Below are 23,707 nucleotides of genomic sequence, written 5' to 3' on the forward strand. Positions count from 1 at the left end.
ACCCTACCTGCTCTTGCATCTTCAGCTGGCTCTGTATCCAGCTCGCAGCACTGCAATGTGCACCAGTCAACAGATATTCAAGTTTCAGTAGCATTTCCCAGGCCAAAACTTTGCAATAAAAAGATCTTTAAACTGAAGAGCATCGCTTCCGATTTAGCTCACCTTATTGTGCATCAAACTTTAAAAACAGTGCTTTCAAGTGCCTCTTTTCTGGGCCTGCAAAGAGGCCGCTGTTCGCTACAACACGGGTTTAAAAATAACGGAAATCAAAAAGGCGAAATGTAAATGATTTAAATGAGTGCATATGTTCTTTTGTAAAATGCATCATAGCAGCTGCAACGTGCTTCCCCCGCCCCTGCTTTTACCCGTGTTTTAGATTCAAATCAAAGGGGAAACGGCTCACTTAGAATATGGTGAATTTTTTATCTGTGTTTTTAAGGGGGAAATGTACTTATCTGTGTTTTACAATATGCTATATTTGAAAACAAAAAGGAAATGGATAAAAAATAGAACAGTGGCACGAAAGGACCTTTTCCTTTTTTCCTCCTTCTCCCATTCAAGTTATCCGAGATTAAGTTTCACTTGAAATTTAAGAATACCTACCTAGGGCTCTGTTTCAACCACCCATCACATTTGAGGGTCACAACTAACCCGCCCCAGGGTACAAAAATTAAGCAACCTTTCACCCCACCCCAGCTTATATTCCATTGGTCCTCCTCACAGTAAGGGGGTCACAGCTCTGTAGCATTTCAGCCCCTCTTATGAGCTTCATCTAGCACTTTTGCGAGGTGGAAGGACAGCACCGAACTTGATGATCCAGCAGAGCTGAATTGTAAAAGGTTAAAGGGGTGCCTACTTAATGTGTGTTCAAGCTCTAATTATCACTAGCTGTGATTTTTGCACCTTATTGTCATATAACTCCCACCTGACCTTTTTCTCCTTCGTATACCTGCCAACTAAGATTTCACGTTGAGCAAAAGATGATGTGGGCTTAAATGTACAAAAGATTATGCCCTGATAAATCTGGAAAGTGCTTAAGCTGCCACAAGGTACCCCTCCCTACAACAGAGTAACACAGCTACCCCCCTCCACTGGTGAAGGTAAGAGAACAGTGCTTTTGAGCATACGCCGAGCACCTTTCCTTTCCCACGGAATAACTGCAGCCCATCTCCATCCTCCTGGGACTAGGCCCTCTGTTGAGACACTGAGCAAAAAAGAAAAAGAAAACATCAATAGGGTCTCCAGATGGCACTGCAAAGATTTTTATATCCACAATGCAAAAAAACCTAAGGTGGAGATGGCAGGATGCAAGGGATCCCTTGGAAGCCATTGCAAGCTCTTTTTATCTTCAGCACAATTAATATTTCTTCAGAAGTCCTTCTGAGGATCCCCAGCTTCTGTGCTTATCCACAAAGGAAGATCGGGGCATCAGATCTAATTAGAATCAAAACTGCCCACCTCTCTTAACCTCAAACCTTATCTACGCCAAGCAGTTAACAATGGCTACGATCAAACAAAAAGTGAGCAGGCAGGTGTCAAAAGCTAGACGAACTTTCGCTTCTTCTCTGGACAAGAAAATATCTGCATTCTGTATTATTACTCACAATCAAACAAGCACCATTTTTGATCTCAGAGATTTGTTGCTATCGCCACTATCATCACCGCACCCCGAAAAGCTGGCCGGAGTAGAGAGAACCTGGAGATAAGTTCACAGTACTGCATCTTCCAGGGTTTTGTACTAAATGTTTGTTAGTCTTGTTTAAATGCTTCCAACAGCAAGGTGGCCAGAGCAGTAGGGCTGTGGGTTTCATATCAGTCTGTGGCATGGGATTGGCCTTCCTTGCGTCACATGACTTGCCAAACCAGGGCATCCCAGACTAACAACTGTAGTTCCTTGCTCCAGGCAGTGCCCCCTTGTGGTGCAGGCAGCAGGGAATCAGCAACCTGATCTGCAAGGTTCCCAGTTCAATTCCCCACGGCGCCTGGCACCTGGAAGTGATTTGATGTAACAAATTCAGTCCTCGCAAGCGCTAAAAGGACTACCCCCTTTGGCAAATATGGATCTCCTTAAGATGGGACTGGTTTCCCAGAGCCATTGCAATGTAAAAAAGTGCACAAGAATGCACTGAGGTTCGGATTTGGTAGGCTTCCAGTTCAACTGGATCATTGCCTGGGGAGATGATCTGATCTCTCCTGTAAAGATCCATAGCAGATTGGGCTTACCCCAATGCATTTCTAATAAAATGTGTAGCATCGCTAATATAGAAGGCTCGCGGCAGAATTATTGTGCAAGCCTCTGCCTTCTTTCCTATCCGTCAAGCTAAACCACGGATACCCACAAAGGCAACATGACACTGTGAAAGGAAAACACACATATACACCCAACCACAAAAGGACAAGGTTATTTGCGGTTCCAGTTTATGCACCGTGAAACAGACTTTCAAATATCTGTAAGAGCAAATCTTTGTAAGAAATGCAGAGCAAGTGAGATAATACCTTCTGGGGGCTAGGCGAGGGTTTTGAAGTCCATGCTTCTTCACGAAGCTTACGTGATGAGAGCAAAGGTTTCAAGGAGGAAGGAAAGAAAGAAGGCACATCTGCAGGCAGGCAGTAATGCTGCTTTATATGGAGACACATCATCCGTCCATTTAGCCCTTTAATATCTACTCTGACTGGCAGGAATTTATAAGGGACAGTCCTCTTATTGAAGGAGTTTTCTATTTAAAGTGATATGTACCGTCCAAGCCAGGGGTCAGCAAACTTTTTCAGCAGAGGGCTGGTCCACTGTCCCTCAGACCTTGTGGGGAGCCGGACTATATTTTTTGGGGGGGAAATGAACAAATTCCTATGCCCCACAAATAACCCAGAGATGCATTTTAAATAAAAGCACACATTCTACTCATGTAAAAACACCAGGCAGGTCTCACAAATAACCCAGAGGTGAATTTTAAATAAAAGGACACATTCAACTCATGTAAAAGTATGCTGATTCCCGGACCGTCCGTGGGCCGGATTTGGAAGGCAATTGGGCCGGATCCAGCCCCCGGGCCTTAGTTTGCCTACCCATGGTCCAAGTCCTTGCGCAAGAATCACTGAATAGACGCACACAGCTCACCTGGTCACAGCCTTGTTCCACACTAAGGTGAGATGTATTGCATTTCTATTTAAATTATAGCCTTTATTTCTAATTTGGTTGGTGAAACTGGCCACCACTGGGGGCACAGACATGCCCCCCCAAAAAATCAATGCTGTTGCTTGGTGCCCCTGGGCTATTAGCTCCTGGGAGGCATGTTCTGTGGCCACTACTTCCTCAGCTAACTGTTAAGGGAGGTGGCCTGAGGGTGATGGGGAAGCCATGGAGGTGATGGCACTGCTGCCGCCCAGGCACCTCTCTGGTTCATGCCATCCCAGGGCTCTCCCGACATTCAGTGTAACAACTCACAAACTGCTATACTTGACAGGAGGCTCGTTGCTGTAGCCTAGTTAAGTTGTAAAAGAGGGCAGTGCTCAGTGTGGCTTATCAGTCCCAAGTCAGTGCCATTGAGAATTTGCCCCGTTGAACTTGGAGAGCTGCTTTACCCAGTAAGTGTGGATAGGGGTTGGTTGTTAAGAAGTTACAGTGCATTTCTAGCCGTGCCTACTCAGAAGTAAATGAATTTAATGGGACTGGGATGGCAGCCTTGGTGCTTTCGAACGAATTGTGCCCATGTAAACATTACAAGTTTGATTGCTTGCAAAGAAGGCGGCAACCATGTACCTGCTTATTGGGGAAGATTGGCTGTGAGGTGTTAAGAAAGAGTCTAAGCTCAGGGCAGTTCTCCAGCAACCACCTTTTGCTGCCTTTCCTCCTGTGCCTTCAGCACCTGGTTCAGCAAACCAGGCAGATGAGAGACGGTGGATCAAGGCTACCCCCTAGGCTGCGTTCCTAGCCTGAATTCAGGCAGAGAACCCCATGCTGGGACACACCACCCCCCAACAAACCTTTGCATCCACATGGAGCATTTAATCAGTGGAATTAAAGCATGCACAACTAAATCAAAACTAACTAATTTCATTTGAGCAGTAATTTTAAGACAAATAATGGGGCTATTGTGGTAAAGTGATTTGGGGGGGGAGGGAGAGAGAGGAACGCAGTTCCTTGGTAAGGGCACAAGGGACCCTAGATATACCTCTGCTACCACCTCGTACACAGCCAACAGAGGTAATCTAGTTATCATTTTTTTAAAAAAGAAAAGAAAAAGAAAGCGAAAGGAGGAAGTGAAATGAGAAAAAACACCAAAGCGAAAATGAAGGAGGCCTGAGCGTGGATCCGAAAGGCAGCAAATGCCTTGGGGTCACGCTTCATGTTACTGCTTTGGAGTGACCCCTTGATTAGAGGTTCTGTTTCCAAAGGATTTCCTTTGGTTAAAGAACAGGGGGAGGGAGAACGATAACCTTCCATTAAGAGTTAAGATCTTTTTCAAAACACAGCTCACTCAGGTTTTCATCTGACACCAACAGAGGCAGAGCTCGGCCTCCTTTGGAACAATGGGAACCAGGGATCCAACAGCGCCATAAAAAGGATGTATTCACTTAGAGGCATGACATCCTGAATGCTGGACTGGAGGGTTGTTGTTGTTGTTGTTTGCCGCTCTTCATCAGCTGGTCCCAGCTTACAGCAATTTAAAATTCAGATTTTAACTCGGTGAAAACAAACCACAGCCATAGGAATAGGGTGGGTCCCAAAACCACACATGTCAAAGGTCAGGGTCAAGAGCTGTGTCTTCAGCATTCGCTGAAAACTAGGCAGTGACAAAGCCAGACACACCTCTTTGGGGAGGGCATTCCACAACTTAGGGGCTGCCACAGATAATGCCCTCCCCCTGGCCACCTCCACCTCCATATTTCTGAACTACCAAGAGGGTCCCTCCCCTCTGCTGATCTTAACACTCGGGGAGGGTTGATAGGGAAGGAGGCAGTCTTTCAAGCATCAGGTAAATGTGCAAGGGCCCCTTAGCCTCAGCCTACGCTCACATGATTAATCTGCTTTCCAAGGAACTGAAACTTGCCTTTTCTGGACCAATGTTCTGTTTATACCCTGTGGGCTGACAGCCATTTTCTACCTCCACTGTCAGAGGCAGTATGTCTCTGAATGCAAGTGGGGAAAATGCTGTTGCACTCAGGTCCTACTTACAGGCTTCCCAGAGGTATCTGGTTGGCCACTGAAAACAGGATGTTGGACTCAATGGGCCTCTGGTCTGATACAGAGTAATTTATGTTCTAATTTTATTGGGTTCTTAGCGCAGGAACTTTGAACCTGTGGCTTGCCAAAGGCTGCTGAACTACAACTCCCATCAGCCCAAGCAAGCATGTCCAATGGCCAGGGATGATAGGAGCTGCAGTTCAGCAACATCGGAAGGGCCAAAGGTTCCTCACACCTTTCTTAGCCTGCTCCTCCCTTGGCACCCAATATCCTGGGGCAAAACTCTGCCAAGATCAGACAATTAGTCTTATCTAAACTTTCTCCCCCTCACACTTTGACTTCCCTTGAAATTTCTTGGGATGTTTTGTCCAAACCGGAGATTTAAAATTTGTCTCTCATCAACTTCCTGTCACTCCTGGATGAGAATGACATTTTCTTGTGCAGCACACCTTCTTATAATGCTTATGCGAATAATAATAATAATATACCCAATCTGGGGCTCCCTGTGCCATTAACTTCTGAGCCCCATTAACTGGTCAAAACATCAATCACAGAGACAGCGACGTCAGGGCTGGCGGCAAGTGGGGAGACACTGAGGACTTGCGCAACTAGGCCCTGTTTGCTGCACAACCCTAAATGTTTGCATGTGTTGCTCGCTTTCTTCCAATTTCAAGATGATTTAAAGCCTGCAGAATATTGATTTCCTCGCCTCTTGTAATTGGAGAGATAAAGCAAGCTAAGCAAAGACAGAAGTGGTGTTCCTGCTGAGCGCCCCACTTTCTCCTAACCTAAATAGGTGGAGACTTGCAAGAAAGGAAGTCGGAGAATTCCAACGAAAAGAGAAAAGGAAGTGGGCACTGCTGCAGTTTGCTGGTTTGTTTCTGGTCAGGAATGAAAATCAGTCAAGCAAGTGGTTGGTATTGGTTAAAGCTGCTGCTGTTTTCTAAGTCCGCAAATGAAGCTTAACTAAGGTTTTAAAAATCAAAGGCAACACCTTAAATTGGATTTGGGGGGACACACTGGCAAACCAGTGGAGCTGATATCAGCAATGCTGACCACCTAAACCCCATCAGGAAACTGGCGACCATATTTTCGACCAGCTGACATTTCCAAAAGCCGTTCTCAGGCTGAAGTCTTCTCTAGCAATGCTACTTTGAGATGGAACCTGGGAACTCCTGCATGCAAAGAAGGCACTTTGCTGCTCAGCGATGGGCCTACCTTGTGAATAAATGCTGCAAAGATGGCCCAGGAATGTCAACGCTGATGGGCAACAGCCTTGAGAACCTTAACTCAGGGGTGGTAAGCCCCAGCCCTGAGGGTAGCATGCAGACCCCAGACCTCTCTGCCTGGGCCTTGGGACTCTCCCCACATCACCCCCCACCCCAGGCAACAACCCTCACTGACAGTGTTCGTCTCTGGCTGGAATGTGTCCTTGAACTCTGGTCATGCCTTTTGCTTGCCTGGGTGGAGGAGAGAGAGGGATACAGGAGTATGTGTAGGAAATGAGCCTACCGTACAAAGATAAACCTCATGTATCCGCCCACTTAGGCCTCTAACACTGTCCATCACTAGTATATGGCCCTCACAAGCTTGCCCAGAAGGCAATGTGGCCCTCAGTTTGCAAAAGGTTCCCCACCCCTGCTTTAAGTAGACTGAAAACCAAGCCTGCTGCATTTTGAACCTCCTTAGCTCCCTCCAGACACTCAAACAAATTCAAGAATTTCCATTATTGTGAACAACCGAGGGGCGCGCGATGGGGAATGGGTCAAATCCCCTCCCTCCTCCGGTCACTGTTTCTTAGATTAGCTCCATGTCGCCTGAATGAAGCCACTGTCTGCAACAACCACCCTCCTTGATACCATCCAGGTAATTACTGGTTCAGGTGAAGGATTTCAGGGCATCTTAATTACACATCCCTGCAGCCAACCAGGACCCTGCGGGCAGCGGCTCTTACCAGCGCAGCCTACTTATTCGCGACGCCAGGCCTCCCCTGGCCCTCTCAACGCCAGTAATAGGAAACCGGTGGCCGTTCGGGCCTGTCAAGCGGTTCAGGCCGTTCGGGCCTGTCAAGATAAGGGCCGCGCGGGAATTCCCCAACGCCGCCAGCTCCCATCGGCTGGCTGCATTCACACATCTCTGCTACCTGAGTAGAGCTGCGCTCTGCGGCTCCCAGGCAGCACTTCAAGTGACTCTACAACGTTTGGGGATAAATATTTGATAGTGCCTGAGAGGGAAAGGGAAGCTGAACACGCTGATGCAGGCAAGAGGTGTTCGTGAAACTGAGAGACAGCGACAGAGAGAGAGAGATGGACCCAGAAAGCAGTGCAGCCTCTAGTCTGGCCCATAGGGCTGTGTCCATTGGCCACTGATAGGCCTGAATCACAGACCTTTGGGGAGCTGGGCCAAAACCGTGCAGCCAGTTCTGTCTCTTTGCAGGAGCATCATTGTGTTATGATGTCAGCTTTTGCTCTGCAGTTCCCCCTGCGATTGGTGCCTGCCTTTTCCTGTCCCCTACATACATCTTCCACTTCCTGTCCACTGGAATGTGCCCCTTCCCTTCCCTTAATCCACACACCCTCCAAGTGTCCCCATTTTTGAGGGACAGTCCTGGATTTATAGAAGCTGTCCTGGTTTCTGATTTGATCCCAGAATGTCCTGCTTTTCCTTAGGACGTCCCTATTTTCATCAGAGAAATGTTGGTGGGTATGGAGTTATGCGACCCCTGAGCCAAGGAGATAAGTAAACTATACAGCCTTCAGAAGGCATCCCTGCATATGGAAGTTTTTTAATGTTTAATGTTTTATTATGTTTTTATATAGGTTGGAACCTGTTCAGAGTACCTGGGGCAACCCAGTCATATGGGTGGGGTATTATTATTATTATTATTATTATTATTATTATTATTATTATTATTTTGATGATGATTTAGGGTGTCCCTATTTTTATCAGAGAAATGCTGGTGGGTATGTATCTGTGTAACTCCCTCTGCCTGTCTGCCATCTTTGGCCTGGTCCACACACACCAGAGAATTTAGGTGGGGAACAGGTGGGCTGAGACTTGAGGTGGCAAACTGGGACCAGGCTGAAAATGCTAGAATCGTCTCCCCCACCACATGCTCTGCCACAAGAGAGAGAGACTCTGTTGCAAAAGGGAAAAAAGCACAGCAAGGGACAGGCAGGAATCCAGACCCCTTCTGTTGTTCGTAGTTATTCGAAAATGACATCTCCCACCCCTGTGTTTGAAGTGGTGGAAACCACTCCACCACCTCATTCTGCTGAACATACAGATCAGATCTCAGTCTGTGCATGAAAGCAGCGAACAAAGCTCATAGCCTTTGTTCCTCACTCTGCCCCTGCCTCTCCCTGCTACACTCTCCTGACTCTGCAAGCTTTCCCCTTGTTCTCTAGCCTGGTCGGTCTTTGCTTCCTGCTCCTTTCTCACCTTACCCACCTTGGCTGCCTTTCCGGGAACTAATATTGGCCTGCTGCTTTCCCCAATGATTTTGCCTTGCCTTTTGCCTACATATGCCTCAGCCTGACCTTACATGGAATTCCTCTAGTGCAGCCTTCTCCAAGCTGGCACTGTCCTGATGCTGTCGGACTCCAACTCCCATCAGCCCCAGCCAGTGTGGCCAATGGTCAGGGATGATGAGAGGAGTCCATAATGTCTGGAGGGCTGTGCTAATGTATGACTCGTTGATTCTCTGTTCATTTTTCCATTCCAGATTTGATCCCAAAGGAGTTCAAATCTTGCAATGAGAATAAAGTGTGCAAATCGAACTCATTATCATATCCACTTCCTTAATGTGAGTGGCCATGGCAGCTGTTTGGCTGTGTGTGTGCCCACAATCCCATGCACATAGCATAGGAATTTACAGTGATACCTCATGTTGCGTCTGCTTCAGGTTACATGTTTTCGTGTTGCATCCCACAGCAACCCGGAAGTACTTGAACTCCTCACTTCCGGGTTTCGCCGCTCGCACATGCACAGAAGCGCTAAATCGCGCCGCACACATGCGCAGATGCGGCGCTTCAGCTTGCGTCAGTTCTGTGTTATGGACGGGCCTCCGGAACGGATCCCGTCCGTAATACGAGGTTCTACTGTACTAGGCAACTGCAGGCAAACTATTATTTCAGCCTTCAGCAACGTGGAACTCTCCAGATGTTCTGGACTACAACTCCCATCAGCTCCAGCCAGTGCATCCGATCCTAAAAGCTGTATAACAATCCCCAGGGAGGTTCGCCTGATGACTAAGCCAAGCGAAAATGTTTCCCTTCAACTTCTCTTAAATGTGTTTGTGGGAGGGGGGTGTTATTGGTTTGTTTTTGTTCTAATTATTTATTTGTGCTTTTATTGTATTTGCATCTTGTGAACTGCCCTGAGATCTTCAGGTGAAGGGTGATATATAAATTTAATAAATACAATAAATAAATTTTGGAAACATCATTTTTATCAGAGCAACTGTTGAAGGCGGAAGAAGAAATGTTTTGCTATAATAATTTAACATTTCTGTTTTGTTAGTCAACCTCACCAGCTGATGTGGAAATGTGGGGGACTGAACCGAAGAGTGGGAAAATGAAAGAAAATGAGATTGCCAGATTCTCCCACCCCTAACATCCTCAGTGGCTCCCTCAATGTGTGCAGCTCAGTAAGGGAGGAGGAACGTCAGTGAAAGACAGTTTGCCCTCTATTACTGACCTCCTCCTGCAAGAAGAGAGTCCTGGGCTGGTTGTAGGGCGGACCCATGCAGAACAGCTCAACAGGGTGGCTCAGCCGGCTAGCAAGCCACCCTCTGTGAATGGAGTGTGCACCCGGGACACTTCCCAAAGCCCTTTGCAGCACAGAGCTGTGAAACAAAGGCAGAATAACTCCTCAGCCATAGATCAGTGTAGAAAGGATTCCCTGGAGCCACTGCTCTAAGGCATTATAGAAACATTTAGAACAACAACAACAACATAATTACTGTGAACTTAACAGAACACACATACTACTGCAGTGACTCCCATGATCTCCTCTCTCTCACACACAAATCCTCTCTCTGTCTCTGCTATCAGGACTACTAAGAGCTAGGCACTATGCTTTTTGGGGGGGTAAAATCCTAAATTTGGAAACCTGGCATTTTGTCTTTGTCAATCTGGAACAGCATCTGGAATATCCGTGCCTCTCCTTCCTCCGGGGGATATACTTCCCCTGATGTACATTAATCTTCCATTTAAAGCTGCATCCCCCCTCAAAAGGCCACCACCCCTCCCTGATTTAATGCAGGCGACCTCCCCTCCAACAACAGCTCACATTTACCTCCTTAAGGATACAGAAATGCCCCGCATAATCTTTGCGCGCATTTCCATTACCTGCACACTGTTTGGGGTTGCTTTGCGATCACCACATTAAGTGGCAGAATTTAATTTATTATCCTGAAGCACCCAAATGCATCAGAACACTCTGCTTCCCCCAGTACCAATTTTCTTGCTTTGTGATCACCTCCAAGGGCTATTTCCTTCACCCACCCCTTGCCCCCCCCAACGGTGGCGTTTCCTTAACAAGATTTTACTAGTGTACATTTTTGATGCTATCGTTTCTGTCACTTATCCAGGGCCATAACAACATTTCGAGCCAAGCAGGGGACAGCTGTGGCGCCGAGCTGCTGACTCTTGATTCTGCCGTCCACAAATTGAGCCCTGCCTCATGACCCTAGGAAATCCAAGGCTCCTCCTACGTATACACACAACTTCAGAGCTGCCACTGTGTTTCAGGAGGACAAAAACCTAAGCAGAATTTTGTTCCCCCCACTCATAGCTTGGACCATCATTTTGGCCAACTATCTCTTCCGTGTGTGTGTGTGAGAGAGAGAGACAGAGAGCGAGAGACAGAGAAAGACAGAGAGTGACAGAGAATTACAGTGGTGCCTCGCAAGACGAAATTAATTCGTTCCGCGAGTCTTTTCGTCTTGCGATGTTTTTCGTCTTGCGAAGCACGGTCCGTTGCAACTGCGCCTCTTCAAGCGGCTTTAGGAAAAAAGCGAACGAACTCGCAAGACGTTTTTGTCTTGCGAAGCAAGCCCATAGGGAAAATCATCTAGCGAAGCAACGCAAAAACCGAAAAACTCTTTCGTCTTGCGCATTTTTCGTTTTGCGAGGCATTCATCTTGCGGGGCACCACTGTAATCTATATGAATATTTCGGTGTTATTCAGAATAGAAGGATTTCTTCTCATGATGCACAAAGCATGGAATTTATTCCTACGAGAGGCAGTGAAGGCCACCAACTTGAATGACTTCAAAAAAGGATTGGACAAATTCATGAAGGATAAGGTTATCAATAGCTAGCATCCATGATGGATATGTTCTTCCTCCACTCTTGGAGGCTGTATGTCTCTGAATACCAGTTGCTGGAAACAATATAGGCCAGTTGCCTGATCCAGCAGGGCTTTTCTTACCTTCTTACTAGCTTCTCAGCTGTGTTCTAGGGTACCCTGTGGCTCCTTGGGAGTTTCCCAGTAAGAATACTGATAACAGCAGTCAAGCTGGCCTGAAAGACAGGCTGTCTGAATAGTACCAACTGTCCCTTGGGATGCGCAGTGTTGGGTCTGCACAGACTCCCTGTGAGGCACACCTAAGTGGGTCCCCTTACACTTCCCAGAATCCTCTGCCACCCAGCTGCACAAACCCTGCTACTGCCCAGGACCTGGCAGACGTTGCTAGACTACAATTCCCATCACCCCTGACCTTTGGCCATGCTGGATGGGACTGATGGGAGTTGGAGTCCCAACATCTGGAGGGCAATGGGTTTGCAACCCCTGCTCTCTAGACACCACGCAAAAACCTTTAGGAGTCTCTTGTTTTAGCCTCGGTCTCCAGAGGCAGTTAAACCACCCGCATGCTCTGAATCACCAATGTGGGCCAAACAGGTTGATGTCACTAGCTTAAACATTTTGCAAGAGCCATTCTCCCTCTCACCACCACCACCACCGCCACCTGCCCCAACTCCAGCTGCAATGTCAATATTATCATAATGCAAGACTGCAGTGCCTGGCAGCTCCCATCATTTCTGAAATTCTGCCCGTGAGGCTAGGCCTTTAAATAGCGAGATGCCGAATGCCGAGCCCTTTGAAGGCTGTCACCAGCCCGCCAGTTGAGTGCTTTTACTAGCGCAGTGTTTGTTTATACAGACTTGACAGACGGGACTGTTTGCACAGCTAGATTTCACAATGCAACAAGGCAGGTGACACGTGGCACACCCCTTCAAAGACATGTGTATGTGTGTGTGCATAGCCCACCTTGTATTCTATGTAATGGTGGAATCCATGCATGAGAACGTAAGAAGGCCCACCCAGTCCAAAGTCCTGTTCTCACACTGGCTACCTGGATGCCTTTGGGAAGCCCACAAGCAGAACCCAAGAACAAGAGCGTTTTCCTTTCCTGTGGTTTCCAGCAACTGGCATTTATAAATCTGAGCATCAAAGATGCAAGGCTGGGTTAACCTTGGAATTACTATGAGGTGCTGATGTGTGTGTTTGTATTTTGAACCAGGGTCTCCAGCACTCCAGCACAATAGCAGAGTGCTATTGGCACTCTGGTCCCTCAGCAAACCAGACTAGGCTCTGTAGCTAAAGGGCACAGGAAGCAGAGTCAGACCGTTGGTCCCTCTAGTAGAATCAGTGTCTACATGGTCTCAGGCAGGAGAAACCTGACCTGCAGAGCCTAGGAACTGAACCTGGGACCTTTTGTGTGCAAAACAAGAGATCAAAAACCAATCGAGGGATGACAGGTTTCTGGACAAACTTTCCAGCCAAGCCAGTTCTTCAGGCTGAGTGACTTCTCACATGGAGGAGCCAAGCAGACTTTGTGGCTGTGCCTTGTCTTGCCCTGCCTGATCCCATATATGACCTCCAGCCTATCTGTGGTCGCTCCTCCTTGTCTCAGGCCCATTTGGCCATCTCCTATGTTGGAGTCAGATCCTGTGGCAGAGCTAGGCACCAGGCTTGACAGCTACAATCAATATAGGTATTTGTCAGCCTAGAAGAGCCCTTCTGGATCAGGCCAAAAGGGGCCCAGCGAGTCCAGCATCCTATTTTCAGAATGGCCAGCCAGTTGCCTATGAGAAGCCCACAAACAGGACTTGAGAGCAACAACCTCTCTCCACCTCTGAGAGGAGGCATGGCTGGGAAGGGTACGTGGCCTGGAGAGTGCCCTGAGGGCCAGATAGAGAGACTTGGAGGGCCGCATTCACCCCCTGTGGCTGAGGTTCCCCCACCCATGCACTACTTCCTTTCTTGCTCTGTTTCTGCTTGTGTCAAGTCACACCTGCCCAGCTGCTGGGGCAACAGAGTGCCATTCAACAAGGTTTGATGCACAGTAGTCCCGCTGAATTTAATGAGCATGGATAAGTTAGGTCCATTAACTTCAACAGGTCAACTCTGAGTGAAACCTAGTTGGGTAGCGCTGCCGGTATTTGCCCTGGTTCCCCTCTCCTGTTTTTAAAGAAAGCGGCAGGCTCTAGAAGCCACAATCTTAATTTTCCCTAATATTCTCTCTATGTAGTGCCACTGTAAAGCAGAGCTTTCCAAACTTTTTATGTCGGTGACACACGTTTTAGACATGCATCATTTCACAACACAGTCATTCACTTTTACTGGCAAACCAGAGGTCAATCTAACCCCTTTCCAGCCCCGGGAGTAGTGCAGGGAGCGGTCGCGCGATGTACCTACACTGCAGCCGACACACTAATGTGTCCCAGCACACAGTTTGGAAAGCTCTGCTGTAAGACATCATGGGAAATTTAAATGGCAGCTCCAGGATCCGGCTGTCCACTCCTGCCCATGATTGGGTAAGCGATAGTCAAGTCCTTGACGTAGCTGGGGTGGGGCTGATAAGTCCATTTCAGACCTGGAACCAGCTCCTATGCCCAGAGCAGTGACCCTCTGGGAAAGGGGTTCCTCTGCAGGCGGGTTGTCTTTCATCTTACATACTTTGAAAATAATTTTTTTTAAGGTTTGGGGCCAGGATGCAAGATGTTTGTGAAGCGTTGCCTTGGCTCATTTGCCCAATTCCCCTTCAGTGCTCCAGTGCAGAGGCTGCTCTACAAGTATATCCATATTCATAATTCAGCAGCTCCTTTTTAATTTTTTTAATTAAAAAAAACCTCTTAGCTATCCCCCTGGAATCAGTTATGCCACCATCACATCTCACACAAAGGAAAGAACTGTCCTCCATGCTGGTGGGAGGGGGGAGAGAGGGAAAAGCGAAGGCTATAAAATGTGCTGTAAGATCAATTAAAGATGAAAAACACACACTTGCAACTTTCTGATGGGAAGACCAAGCGATGGGCCTTGATAAGGGAAGGCGCCACTGGAGCCGTATCTCCGAGCAACAGGCAATCAAAGAGCCAGATAAGCATCTTTAGAAGAGCGCAAGAGACTCAGGACGCAACGGGCCATAAGAGAAGAATCACTTCCTGGTTTGGGATGGGTAGTAAAAATTTATGACCTATTAACCCTCCACAAACCTTTACAAATAGAATAAAGAAGTGTGTGTGGCGGGGACACAACGCATTTTCCAATAAATGGGTCATTGCGAAGAACACAGTGCCATTTTTGGAGGTCCGTTTGGCAATCTCAGCAGGAAGCTGGAATATTTACAGTAGAACACGACGTTACACAGTGGAGGAATGCCATTTGCAATCAAGAAGCTTCTATTCAAAGCTCTGCTTAACCAATTTGCTGCCTTTTAGTAAGCATCAAGGGTTGGGGGGGGGACTATAGGAAGCTGCCTTATACTGAGTCAGGCCCTATTGACTGGCAGCGACTCTCCAGGGTTTCAAGCACGGGTCCTGGAGATGTGGGGATTGAAACTGGGTCATTCTGCAAGCAAAGCAGATGTTCTACCACTGACCCACAGTGCTTTGGGTGAGTGAATGATCATCTGCAACAGAGAGGAGGAGGAAGAACTCCTCTCCCATGGCATCTTGGCCACCCCCCCAAAAAAACCCCTAGACATGACATTGAACTGAGGAAGGTAGAATGCAGGCAGTGCTAAACAGATGCAATTATTTCAGTTCCTTGTATTTTAAAAAAAACTGGGGAATGTGTGGCCTTCCGGACATGGCTGGACTCCAGCTTCCGCCATCCCTGAGCACTGATCATGCTGGCTGGGGCTGGAGGACCACAGGGTTTGAACCCACTGCTCCAAAAGACATTGTCCTAACTCAGAGGGAACGGCCTCTTCTAAATAGAGGTATTCTGCCATCTCTCCCACCCAGAAGGGAATGTTACTTCTTGGAGCACTGGCCCTCCAGATGTCATTGGATTCCAACTCCCATCATCCATGACCACTGGCAATGCTGGCTGGGGGTCAGAGTCCAACCATATCCAGAAGGCCACCGGTGCCCCAGCCCTGCATCAGGAGATCAAACCAAAGGGTTCTTGGCAGGAGCATACCTAGGAATCAGCCCAGATGGCGCCTACCAAGGACGCAGACTGGGGGGGGGGAGCGCAAATATTGTGAAGAAAGATGGAGGGAGCTGGTGACTGCCAAGGGTGCAAGGGATGCTGTCAATGCAGCTCCTGCCAAGGGTGTAAGGTACACCTCTGGTTCTTGGTGAGTTTTCCCTTCCTTCTGTTGCATGCACAGATCCAGCTTTGTAGCATGGGTCTACAAAGTGTCAATGGGTGTCAAATTTCATCCTATGTTGGTTTTTTTTGTTTTTTTACAAAATGGGAAATTCAGGCACCTTAAAATGAAGCATATTCCAACAATAAGGCAAGCCAGTTAGGCTTGAAAGTGGTGGAAGAGATCCTCAAAGGAATAGTGGCATTTCTGCACATAAATCATTTGAAAATTGCAACTGGCGGTGGCAGTAAAGGACTGAATGCCAGTAGCAAGAAACCACAGTAGCAGAGATGGCTCTTGTGCTCGGGTTCTGCTTGTGGGCTTCCCATGGGGCCACTGGGCTGGTCACTGTGAGGACAGGATGCTGTGCTAGATGGGCCCCCTTTGGCCTGATCCAGCTGCAGAGCTCTTCTTATGTTCTGACTGAAGAAGGTTGTCAAGAAAGGGCAGTGAAGAGTGTGGCCTGGAGGGAGCCTTGAGGGCCAACTCCTGGGAGGCTGCATTCTGACTCTGGGCCTGATGTCCCTCCTCCCTGAACTACAACGACACCAATGTCCATTGTGTAACTCGCACCTTATCCCATGAGCTGCCGGCTTAGAGCAGCTGCCCAGACGGTTAGGCCATTCACGATTCAAAACACTAGACTAAAAAGTAATTATTAAAACATTTCAATAAATACACTTGGCAGCTTGTGTGATGCCTGGATTAAAACTTTGCTTCTATAGAAAGGAGAGAGAGAGAGAAGAGAGGAGGGGGGATTGGGAGCCCCCCCTCCACTCCCCTTTAAACAACTTTCACAAATCAATTTTCTCTATGTGTTTCAGTTTCCTTTGACAGTTTAAACCTCAATCCAATCAGCAGTCTCCAGGGATTTCCGAATCACTAAAGATTAAAATCCTCCTCAAGCCCCAAGTGTTTTTGCTAATGCTGTGTGTTTAATAACTCCACTTGTGAGAGATTTTGCTGGAGAAAATCCGGCGGTGCTGAACCCTTCGAAAGCTATACAGCTGAATTAAAATGTAAGGCTGTGCTGTCCTTCTCTCTGGACGAATATGGTAAAGGCGCTGCCATGAATCACGGAAGCTGGTCCGGGGCTGACCTATCCCACAAGCTCTCTCATGCACTGAACCTGGGCAGAGTGAGACCAAATTCAGGCAGAGAGCATCTTGCTTATAACACTATGGAAGACATTAAGAGCAACCACAGCACTGAGACACGGAAGAGTTGCTAGGATCAGGTTAAGAAATTAAAAAGAGGAGGGAACAGAACACAGCATTTACTATGAGAGGAGGTCAACAGCTCGGTTTTAAATAATATGTATTTAAATATGTATCTTTTCTCTGCTTCAAACAACTACAGGCATTGTGCTCAAATTGTTAACAACTGGTTTCTGGCTAAGGGCCGCTCCAGACTGGTGGTTTATTTGGGGGTACATGAGCGGTGGATTTATCCTGGACCATCCACACATCATTCTGCTTTATTTTTTCCGCAATGCTGCCTCAATGTTATTGTCCTATTGCAACAAAAGCAGGACACCCCAGAAACAACAACACCCCCAAGCATTTTCAGTATAAAAAGTTGCAGGATTTCAGCAGGAAGTCATGCACTGATTGGAAACGTAACAGGATGTCTGCCTTGAAACGTTTGCAGGTGCAAACAACACTGAAGGTGAGACTGCATATAACCACCCTGAAACTGCCACAAGCACAAATCATCATGAATGCACAATAGGAAAGGATGGCTGGAGAGACCCTGTCTCAGAATGATAGGGGGAAACACACACAAAAAAAGGAGAGGCAAAGATGTTGTCTATTCCATCCATTCTCCATATATTGTACAAGTAACTTTATAGCACGGGTGCGTAATGTGTAGCCCTCCAGATGTTGCTGAACTACAATACCCATCATCCCCAGCCAACATGGCCAACATTCATAGATAATGGGAGCGGCAGTCTAACATCATCTGATCAGCCACCTCTGCTTTAGAGATGAAATGAAATAAGACGTAAGGAGACGACATCACTCTTTTCCAACCAAGCTCTGTATTTAAGTCAATCAGGTGTTGATCAGGACCTGGCTGACTGATCACAACCACCCCCGCTTTCATTCTGCTTCCAAAAGATGACAACTACTCCTGACCCAGGAAGGGGGAAACAGACCAAGCTAATTCTGCCCTGAAAGTTGTGGTGGTGGCCACAGCTCCATCAAAACGTCCCAGGGAGTCCTGCCCACCAATCGGGCACTGCCCTCCAGTCACATGGTCACAAACATGGCTCCTAGCACCTGCCTCAGTCTCACCTTCATCCCTGCACTACCATACACCTTCATTCATCAGTGAAAGCAAAGCTTCTTGTCTTTCACAATATTATCACCCGGAGGGCAGGAAACAACTCTTCCAAGTTCACTCTACAGCCACGAAAGGTTGAGGAGCAGTAAGTCAGCGCACAACTGATAACAGGCACCCTTGAGAAGACCATGCATGTCCATTCATAGGAACGTTCCCTACCTGAGGTAGCATCGGCCGCTGTTGAAATTCCTCGGCGATCAGAAGTTGGACGTGACGACCCTGGCATGCTAACGGGTTCAGAGCGAACAGGCTGGATCCTGCAATGCAAAGTGCAACAGGTGGCTAGATGTAAATGCCGGTTCGTTGAGGGAAAAAGGATAGCAATGCAGAAAGGGTAGCAAGTCAGAAAAGTGCAGCAAGCCAGAAAGAGAGAAGTGCTGGTTGTCTGTGGTTGCACCCATTACCAGAAAGAGCCGGACTGTGTAACCCCAGATGCACAGAGGACAGCTGTGGTGTCTCAGCAGAGCTTGGTTCATACACAGAGGCACTTTTTCCTCAGAAAGTCTGTTTGTACAACCTGGGAAGGCTCAAGATGCTTTCATGCTCAGGATGGAAACACCCTATGGAGAGCCATTCTGGTGCTGTGGTTAGAGCTAGGGGTGGGGAACCTGTGGCCCTCCAAGTGTTGTTGGAATATAGCCCTCGTAATCTCTGACCCTGAGCCATGCTGGCTGGAGCGGAAGTGAATTGGAGTTCAACAACCTTGGGAGGGCACCAGATTCCTCAGCCCTTGAGGAACTAGGACGGGGGTGGGGGGGGGTCACAAAGCTAATTGAATGAGCCTGAACATCATTCATTCATTCATTCATTCATTCCCTGTCTGTCTGTCTGTCTGTCTCTGTCTCTCATCTTCAGCTACCTCACAGGGTTGTTGTGAGGAGAAAGGGGAGGGCTTGAAAGGGGAGGGAAGGTGGGGTATGAATGTAACAAAGAAAGAAATATGGCACCATTCACAGACTAATTATCCTGCAGAACAATCCATTAGGAAGTCCTTCCGTATAAGCCGTTCCAAAATGAATTGAAACTGCCTGGCTCCTATTCAGGTGTAGTTCCCATTCTCTGGAAGAACATAAGAAGCATCTGCAGGATCAGGCCAGTGGCCATTCTAATCCAGCAGCCTGTTCTTAGTGGCCAACCAGATACCTTAATGGGAAGCCTGAACATAGGAACTGAGTGCAATGGCACTCTCCCTACTTGTGATTCCCGGCCACTGGCATTCAGAGGCATACTGTCCGACAGTGGGGGCAGAACATAGCCATCATGGCTGGTAGCCATTGATAGCCTTGTCCTCAATGAATTAGTCTAATCCTCTTTTAAGATCATCCACATTGGTAGCCATCACTGCCTCTTAATGGGAACTAGCTTCCTTGGGTGCCCCAGAGTCCTAGTATTATGAGGGGGGGGAACCTTTCTCTGTTTTGTGCAGGAGATGTTCCCATTGGATTGTGCTAGCGGCTCAGTTGAACTGTCCGCCTCCTGCTCCTGCCCAAGTCTGCCTTCAGCACACTCTCAACAGATCCGTCCTGCCTGCTTTTACGATTTTATATATCCATATCAATCCAAATGCATTAGAATGGGGTAGAGAAAACCAGAGAGTACAAGTGAGGTTAAATAAGCGATGTTCTTCTCCACTCAGGTTATGAGTCACTCTAAGAAAGAACAGAAGCCGTGAACCAGCATTCGCTTCTGCTTTGTTATCCCGGGATGTTATCGCTGCTGGCAAAGGAGCATATTTCTACCATATGATTTAGCTGTGCCCGGTAATAACAAAATAATGAAAAACTATGTGTTTTATACACGAGAAGGTTATTCAAGGCATTCCTCAGTTCAGCTTGAGTACCAGAGCAGCGGAGGCTGGTCCATATGGGGGAAATGGCGCACGGCCCCACCAAGCTCAGTCTGCCCTCAGCCCGCCGCCATCTGCCTGTCCCCTTACTTACAACCAGTCAAGGAGGTGGCACTGACCGTCAGTTTCCTCAGTCTCATTGTTGCCCCTTGTAGAACTCATCAGAAAAGATCATGGGGTAAAACTAGAATTAGTTGCCTCTTCCTGTCATTGGTTCTGGCTCAGCCAATCATTGGCTCTGGCTCCATTGTTGGGCTCCCTACATCTTACCAGTGTACCTGAAGGAACATCTCTGCCCTCATTGTTCAGCCCAGACACTGAGGTCCAGCTATGAGCGCCTTCTGCCGGTTCCCTCATTGTGAGAAGTGAAGTTACTGGGAACCAGGCAGAGGGCCGTCTTGGCCGTGGCACCCACCCTGTGGAACACCCTCCCATCAGATGTCAAACAGATAAACAATTATATGACTTTTAGAAGATACGAGAAGGCAATCCTGCACAGGGAAGTTTTTAATGGTTGATGTTTTATAGTGTTTTTAACATTTTGTTGGGAGCCGCCCAGAGTGGCTGGGGCAACCCAGTCAGATGGGCGGCATATAAATAAAAGTATTGTTTTGATTTTGATTATTATGGAACATGAGCCACCACTGCATGGAAGTGACTGAGCAACTGTGCTCAGCTGTTGTGCCCAAATGGAGGGGACTTTGCCCCTCACTCGGCAATTGGGGCCAGTTAAAGACCCATTGCCAACACAGCCCTCAGCAGACTGGCTTGATGGGATTTGGCCCACATTTTATGCGAGAGAATCACTTTTGTCAGTAAGCAGCTGGTTGTGTATGGCCAGAGGGATAACAACCAAGGAAATGCAAAATGAATAGTGTTTTTGTCTCGGTCTCTCTCTCTCTCACCTGAGACTGTTGAGATCCAGGTCATCCGTATCAAAGTCCAGGAGAGGCTGTGGGGTATCGTTAGGGCCGTGTGACTGAAGCACTGAAGAGCTGGATGAGATGACTGTGGTTTGGCCTGAGGGGTGGATGGTCTTGAACTGGAACTGCGGGCCCATCCACAGGCGCCGGTGAGGTCCGGTGTGAGTCACAATTTCAACCTAGAAGGGGAGCATCCAAACAGGGTTAAAGCAGTGCTTAATGGCTGTGATGCAACTACGTCCTATAACCTCTTTATCAGGAGGTTCTGTCTATATCCCCCCACCTGCTCCATGCAATAACTGAATTGTTGGGTTCAGAGTGTCCTAAAGATCTTAGGGAAGAATTGCAATAAAATGGCAGCCCTGTGTTGAGTGCTCCTGCAGGGCAGATTTCTTAACAGTCTGACAAAGTCTTGTGATGCAACAGCCAAAGGAGCTCAGTGGACCCTCTATGTACTCAGGGAGAACAGGGGGATGCTGTTTTCAGCAGCAGCCTTGCATCTGACATACCATCTAGTTTCATCATCTGCTTTCATCTAAAAAGGAAAACACCCCACTCTACTCAATAGTGTAGTGTCAAATTCAGAAGTGCAGGGTCACTTCAAGATAGTCACAGACATGCCCCTCACAACAGCGTCCCCTTCTAAGATTATACAACCTTCTCAGATCATACAGTAATCTTAGAGTCATATAATAATAATTATTAGGGATACACTGCAACGGTCAGTGAAGATCGCTGCGGGCAATGCCCAGTCAGAAGTTCAGGGAGGCTGCCCTAAAGGAATCTCCTATGATCTCCTATGAACCTGACCACATACAGCAGTCATCTGCCCAAACTCTCTCCAACATGCCCCTGCCCAGGGAGGGGGGCATTTTATGCTGATCCACCCCATCTGTGGAAGTCCTTCCTTAGGGAAACCTGCCTAGAGACAATTTTGTTATAGAGGCTACTCCTCAATTACATGTGTTCAAGGGACGCACAACCACGACTGCATGCACCACCGTGAACCCGGAAGTGGCACAAAGAGGGGCAAAAGTAGCCCTAAAAGAATGCAAAACAGCAAAAATGGTGTGAAAGCTGCATCTGCCAATCCCACGAGCCTTTCAAGTGCAATCCCAGGAGCCCTTGTGCCAACCTTTGAGGCCTGTGGAGAGCTGGAGTTGGAGAAAGGTTTAGAGGGTGTTTGCCAGCTTTTTCAATTGTGTTCCCAATATCCATGATTTCACTTAAATGTGTGGTGCCTCAGAAGGTAACCTCCACATAAATGGGGAATTGCCTTTACTTCAGAGGCCAGGTGAAGCTTTATTTATTTAATTCTCCATGTCTTTTAAAGGTATTTCTAAGCACTTCCATGCACTGCTTTTTTCCTACTGCTTTATTACTTTACTGGTGTTTTTTTTTGAGCTTTACAGCATCAATGGTATTTTATTACGTTCTGGACTGTTGGAAACAAACTGCCACAGAATCAATGATGAAGGGCAGCATTAAAAACAGAGAAATTGTTCAATAAAGAAATAAATTATAAAGTGAAGTTAAAATAATGCCACCGCCACACAAAAAACAACCCCATGACAGAAAAAGCAGCAACATCAGATTCGGAGACCAAAGTGAAGCGGAGAGCAAAAAAAAAGTGGGGGTTTAACAATCTTGCACACAAGAAAGTAAAAGGAGTCTTCTGAAGACCACAGGTTCCAACATCACAGAAGAATAAAGCTGCTTTGCTTGGGGGAGGCAGAAAGACAAGGCCCCCAAATCTAAATCGACACAGAATGTGGCCTTCCAAAGTTATTTTCATTCCCCACAGCGCTGGCTTCATATTTGTAGAGATACGGTTCCTGGGCTGCTGCATTGTCTCTACTGATGCTCAAATTTCAGTGCTCCAGGTGACTTGTGATTCTTATAACAAGTATCCCCCCCCCCGCCTTTATCACAGTCTTGCTGTTGGGCGATTCTTTCCCAGCCTAGGAAGATGAGCACACAGGCCGCTCCGTTCTCAATCCGCATTTCCCCTTCTCGTGGGGGTAGCTCAGGCTGTCTGCCTGATGCAGGCAGCTCGTTTGCGCCGCTATGTAAATTAGGCCACGACTAAAGCATTCTCTATATTTTGAGCTCGAAACCATCAGCGCCGCAGAGCCCGAGAGGTAAACAGATGCCTCTGCAATTTCACCAAGGGTACAAGCCAGATGTTCCCATTCACTCCCCCGCCGAGCGCAGGACAAACATATTGTATGTACTTCCCAATGACAGCACGCATTACCCACTCTTCTAATTGAGAAGTGGAAGCGCAGGGCAGGGTTTCTCCACTGCATGCTGTTACTGCGAATGGCAACACTTTTGTCTGGAAAAAGACACACGCATGGCGGGGCTTCTAATCTAAAGTGGCTGGCTCAGGGATCGTGCGCGCCTTTTGTGCTCCGAGATCGCTCTTAACAAAAATAACCAAAGTACTCCTGATTACCCCTTGAGCAGCCCCAAAAGACTTCTGCTGGGCTTTTTTTTTTTTTTTTTTGCTTTACAATATAAGTCATGTTCCAGTGGGTGTCCGGAATTTGTTGGCCATCAGCACTCGCATGCGTGCTTGAGGAATTCGGTGAATGTCTGAAAAGGGGCAAACACTGGCAGTCACCAGAAAGCAATGAACAGGACCCACTGGAGTACAACCAGGCATGTGGGCTTCATTTTGCTGCTTTGAATCTTTGCTTGGGGATTTTCACTCTGTTGCTATTAGCTCCTAGGTGTTGGATACCTGTAGTTAAATCAACACAGCCTAGGGATGGGCAAACCTGTCAATTTCTGATTTTTCC

At 47.5% G+C, this 23,707-nt stretch overlaps 1 protein-coding gene across 12 annotated transcripts in view; it reads right to left on the bottom strand.

Moving 5' to 3' along the window:
- The window catches only part of BCAS3 (BCAS3 microtubule associated cell migration factor), a 451,567-nt gene that overhangs the window by 198,346 nt on the left and 229,514 nt on the right, over nucleotides 1–23,707 (bottom strand). For all 12 annotated transcript variants that reach the window (XM_083587575.1, XM_083587565.1, XM_083587567.1 and 9 more), the window contains 2 exons: nucleotides 20,886–21,082; nucleotides 18,294–18,391 (listed from right to left, as the gene is read on the bottom strand). In XM_083587575.1, the coding sequence (XP_083443701.1) occupies nucleotides 18,294–18,391; nucleotides 20,886–21,082 (295 nt within the window). The remainder of the gene's footprint in view (nucleotides 1–18,293; nucleotides 18,392–20,885; nucleotides 21,083–23,707) is intronic.

The sequence above is a fragment of the Podarcis filfolensis genome (assembly GCF_964270895.1).
Source record: "Podarcis filfolensis genome assembly, chromosome: 15".
NCBI classification, from domain to species: Eukaryota; Metazoa; Chordata; class Lepidosauria; order Squamata; family Lacertidae; genus Podarcis; species Podarcis filfolensis.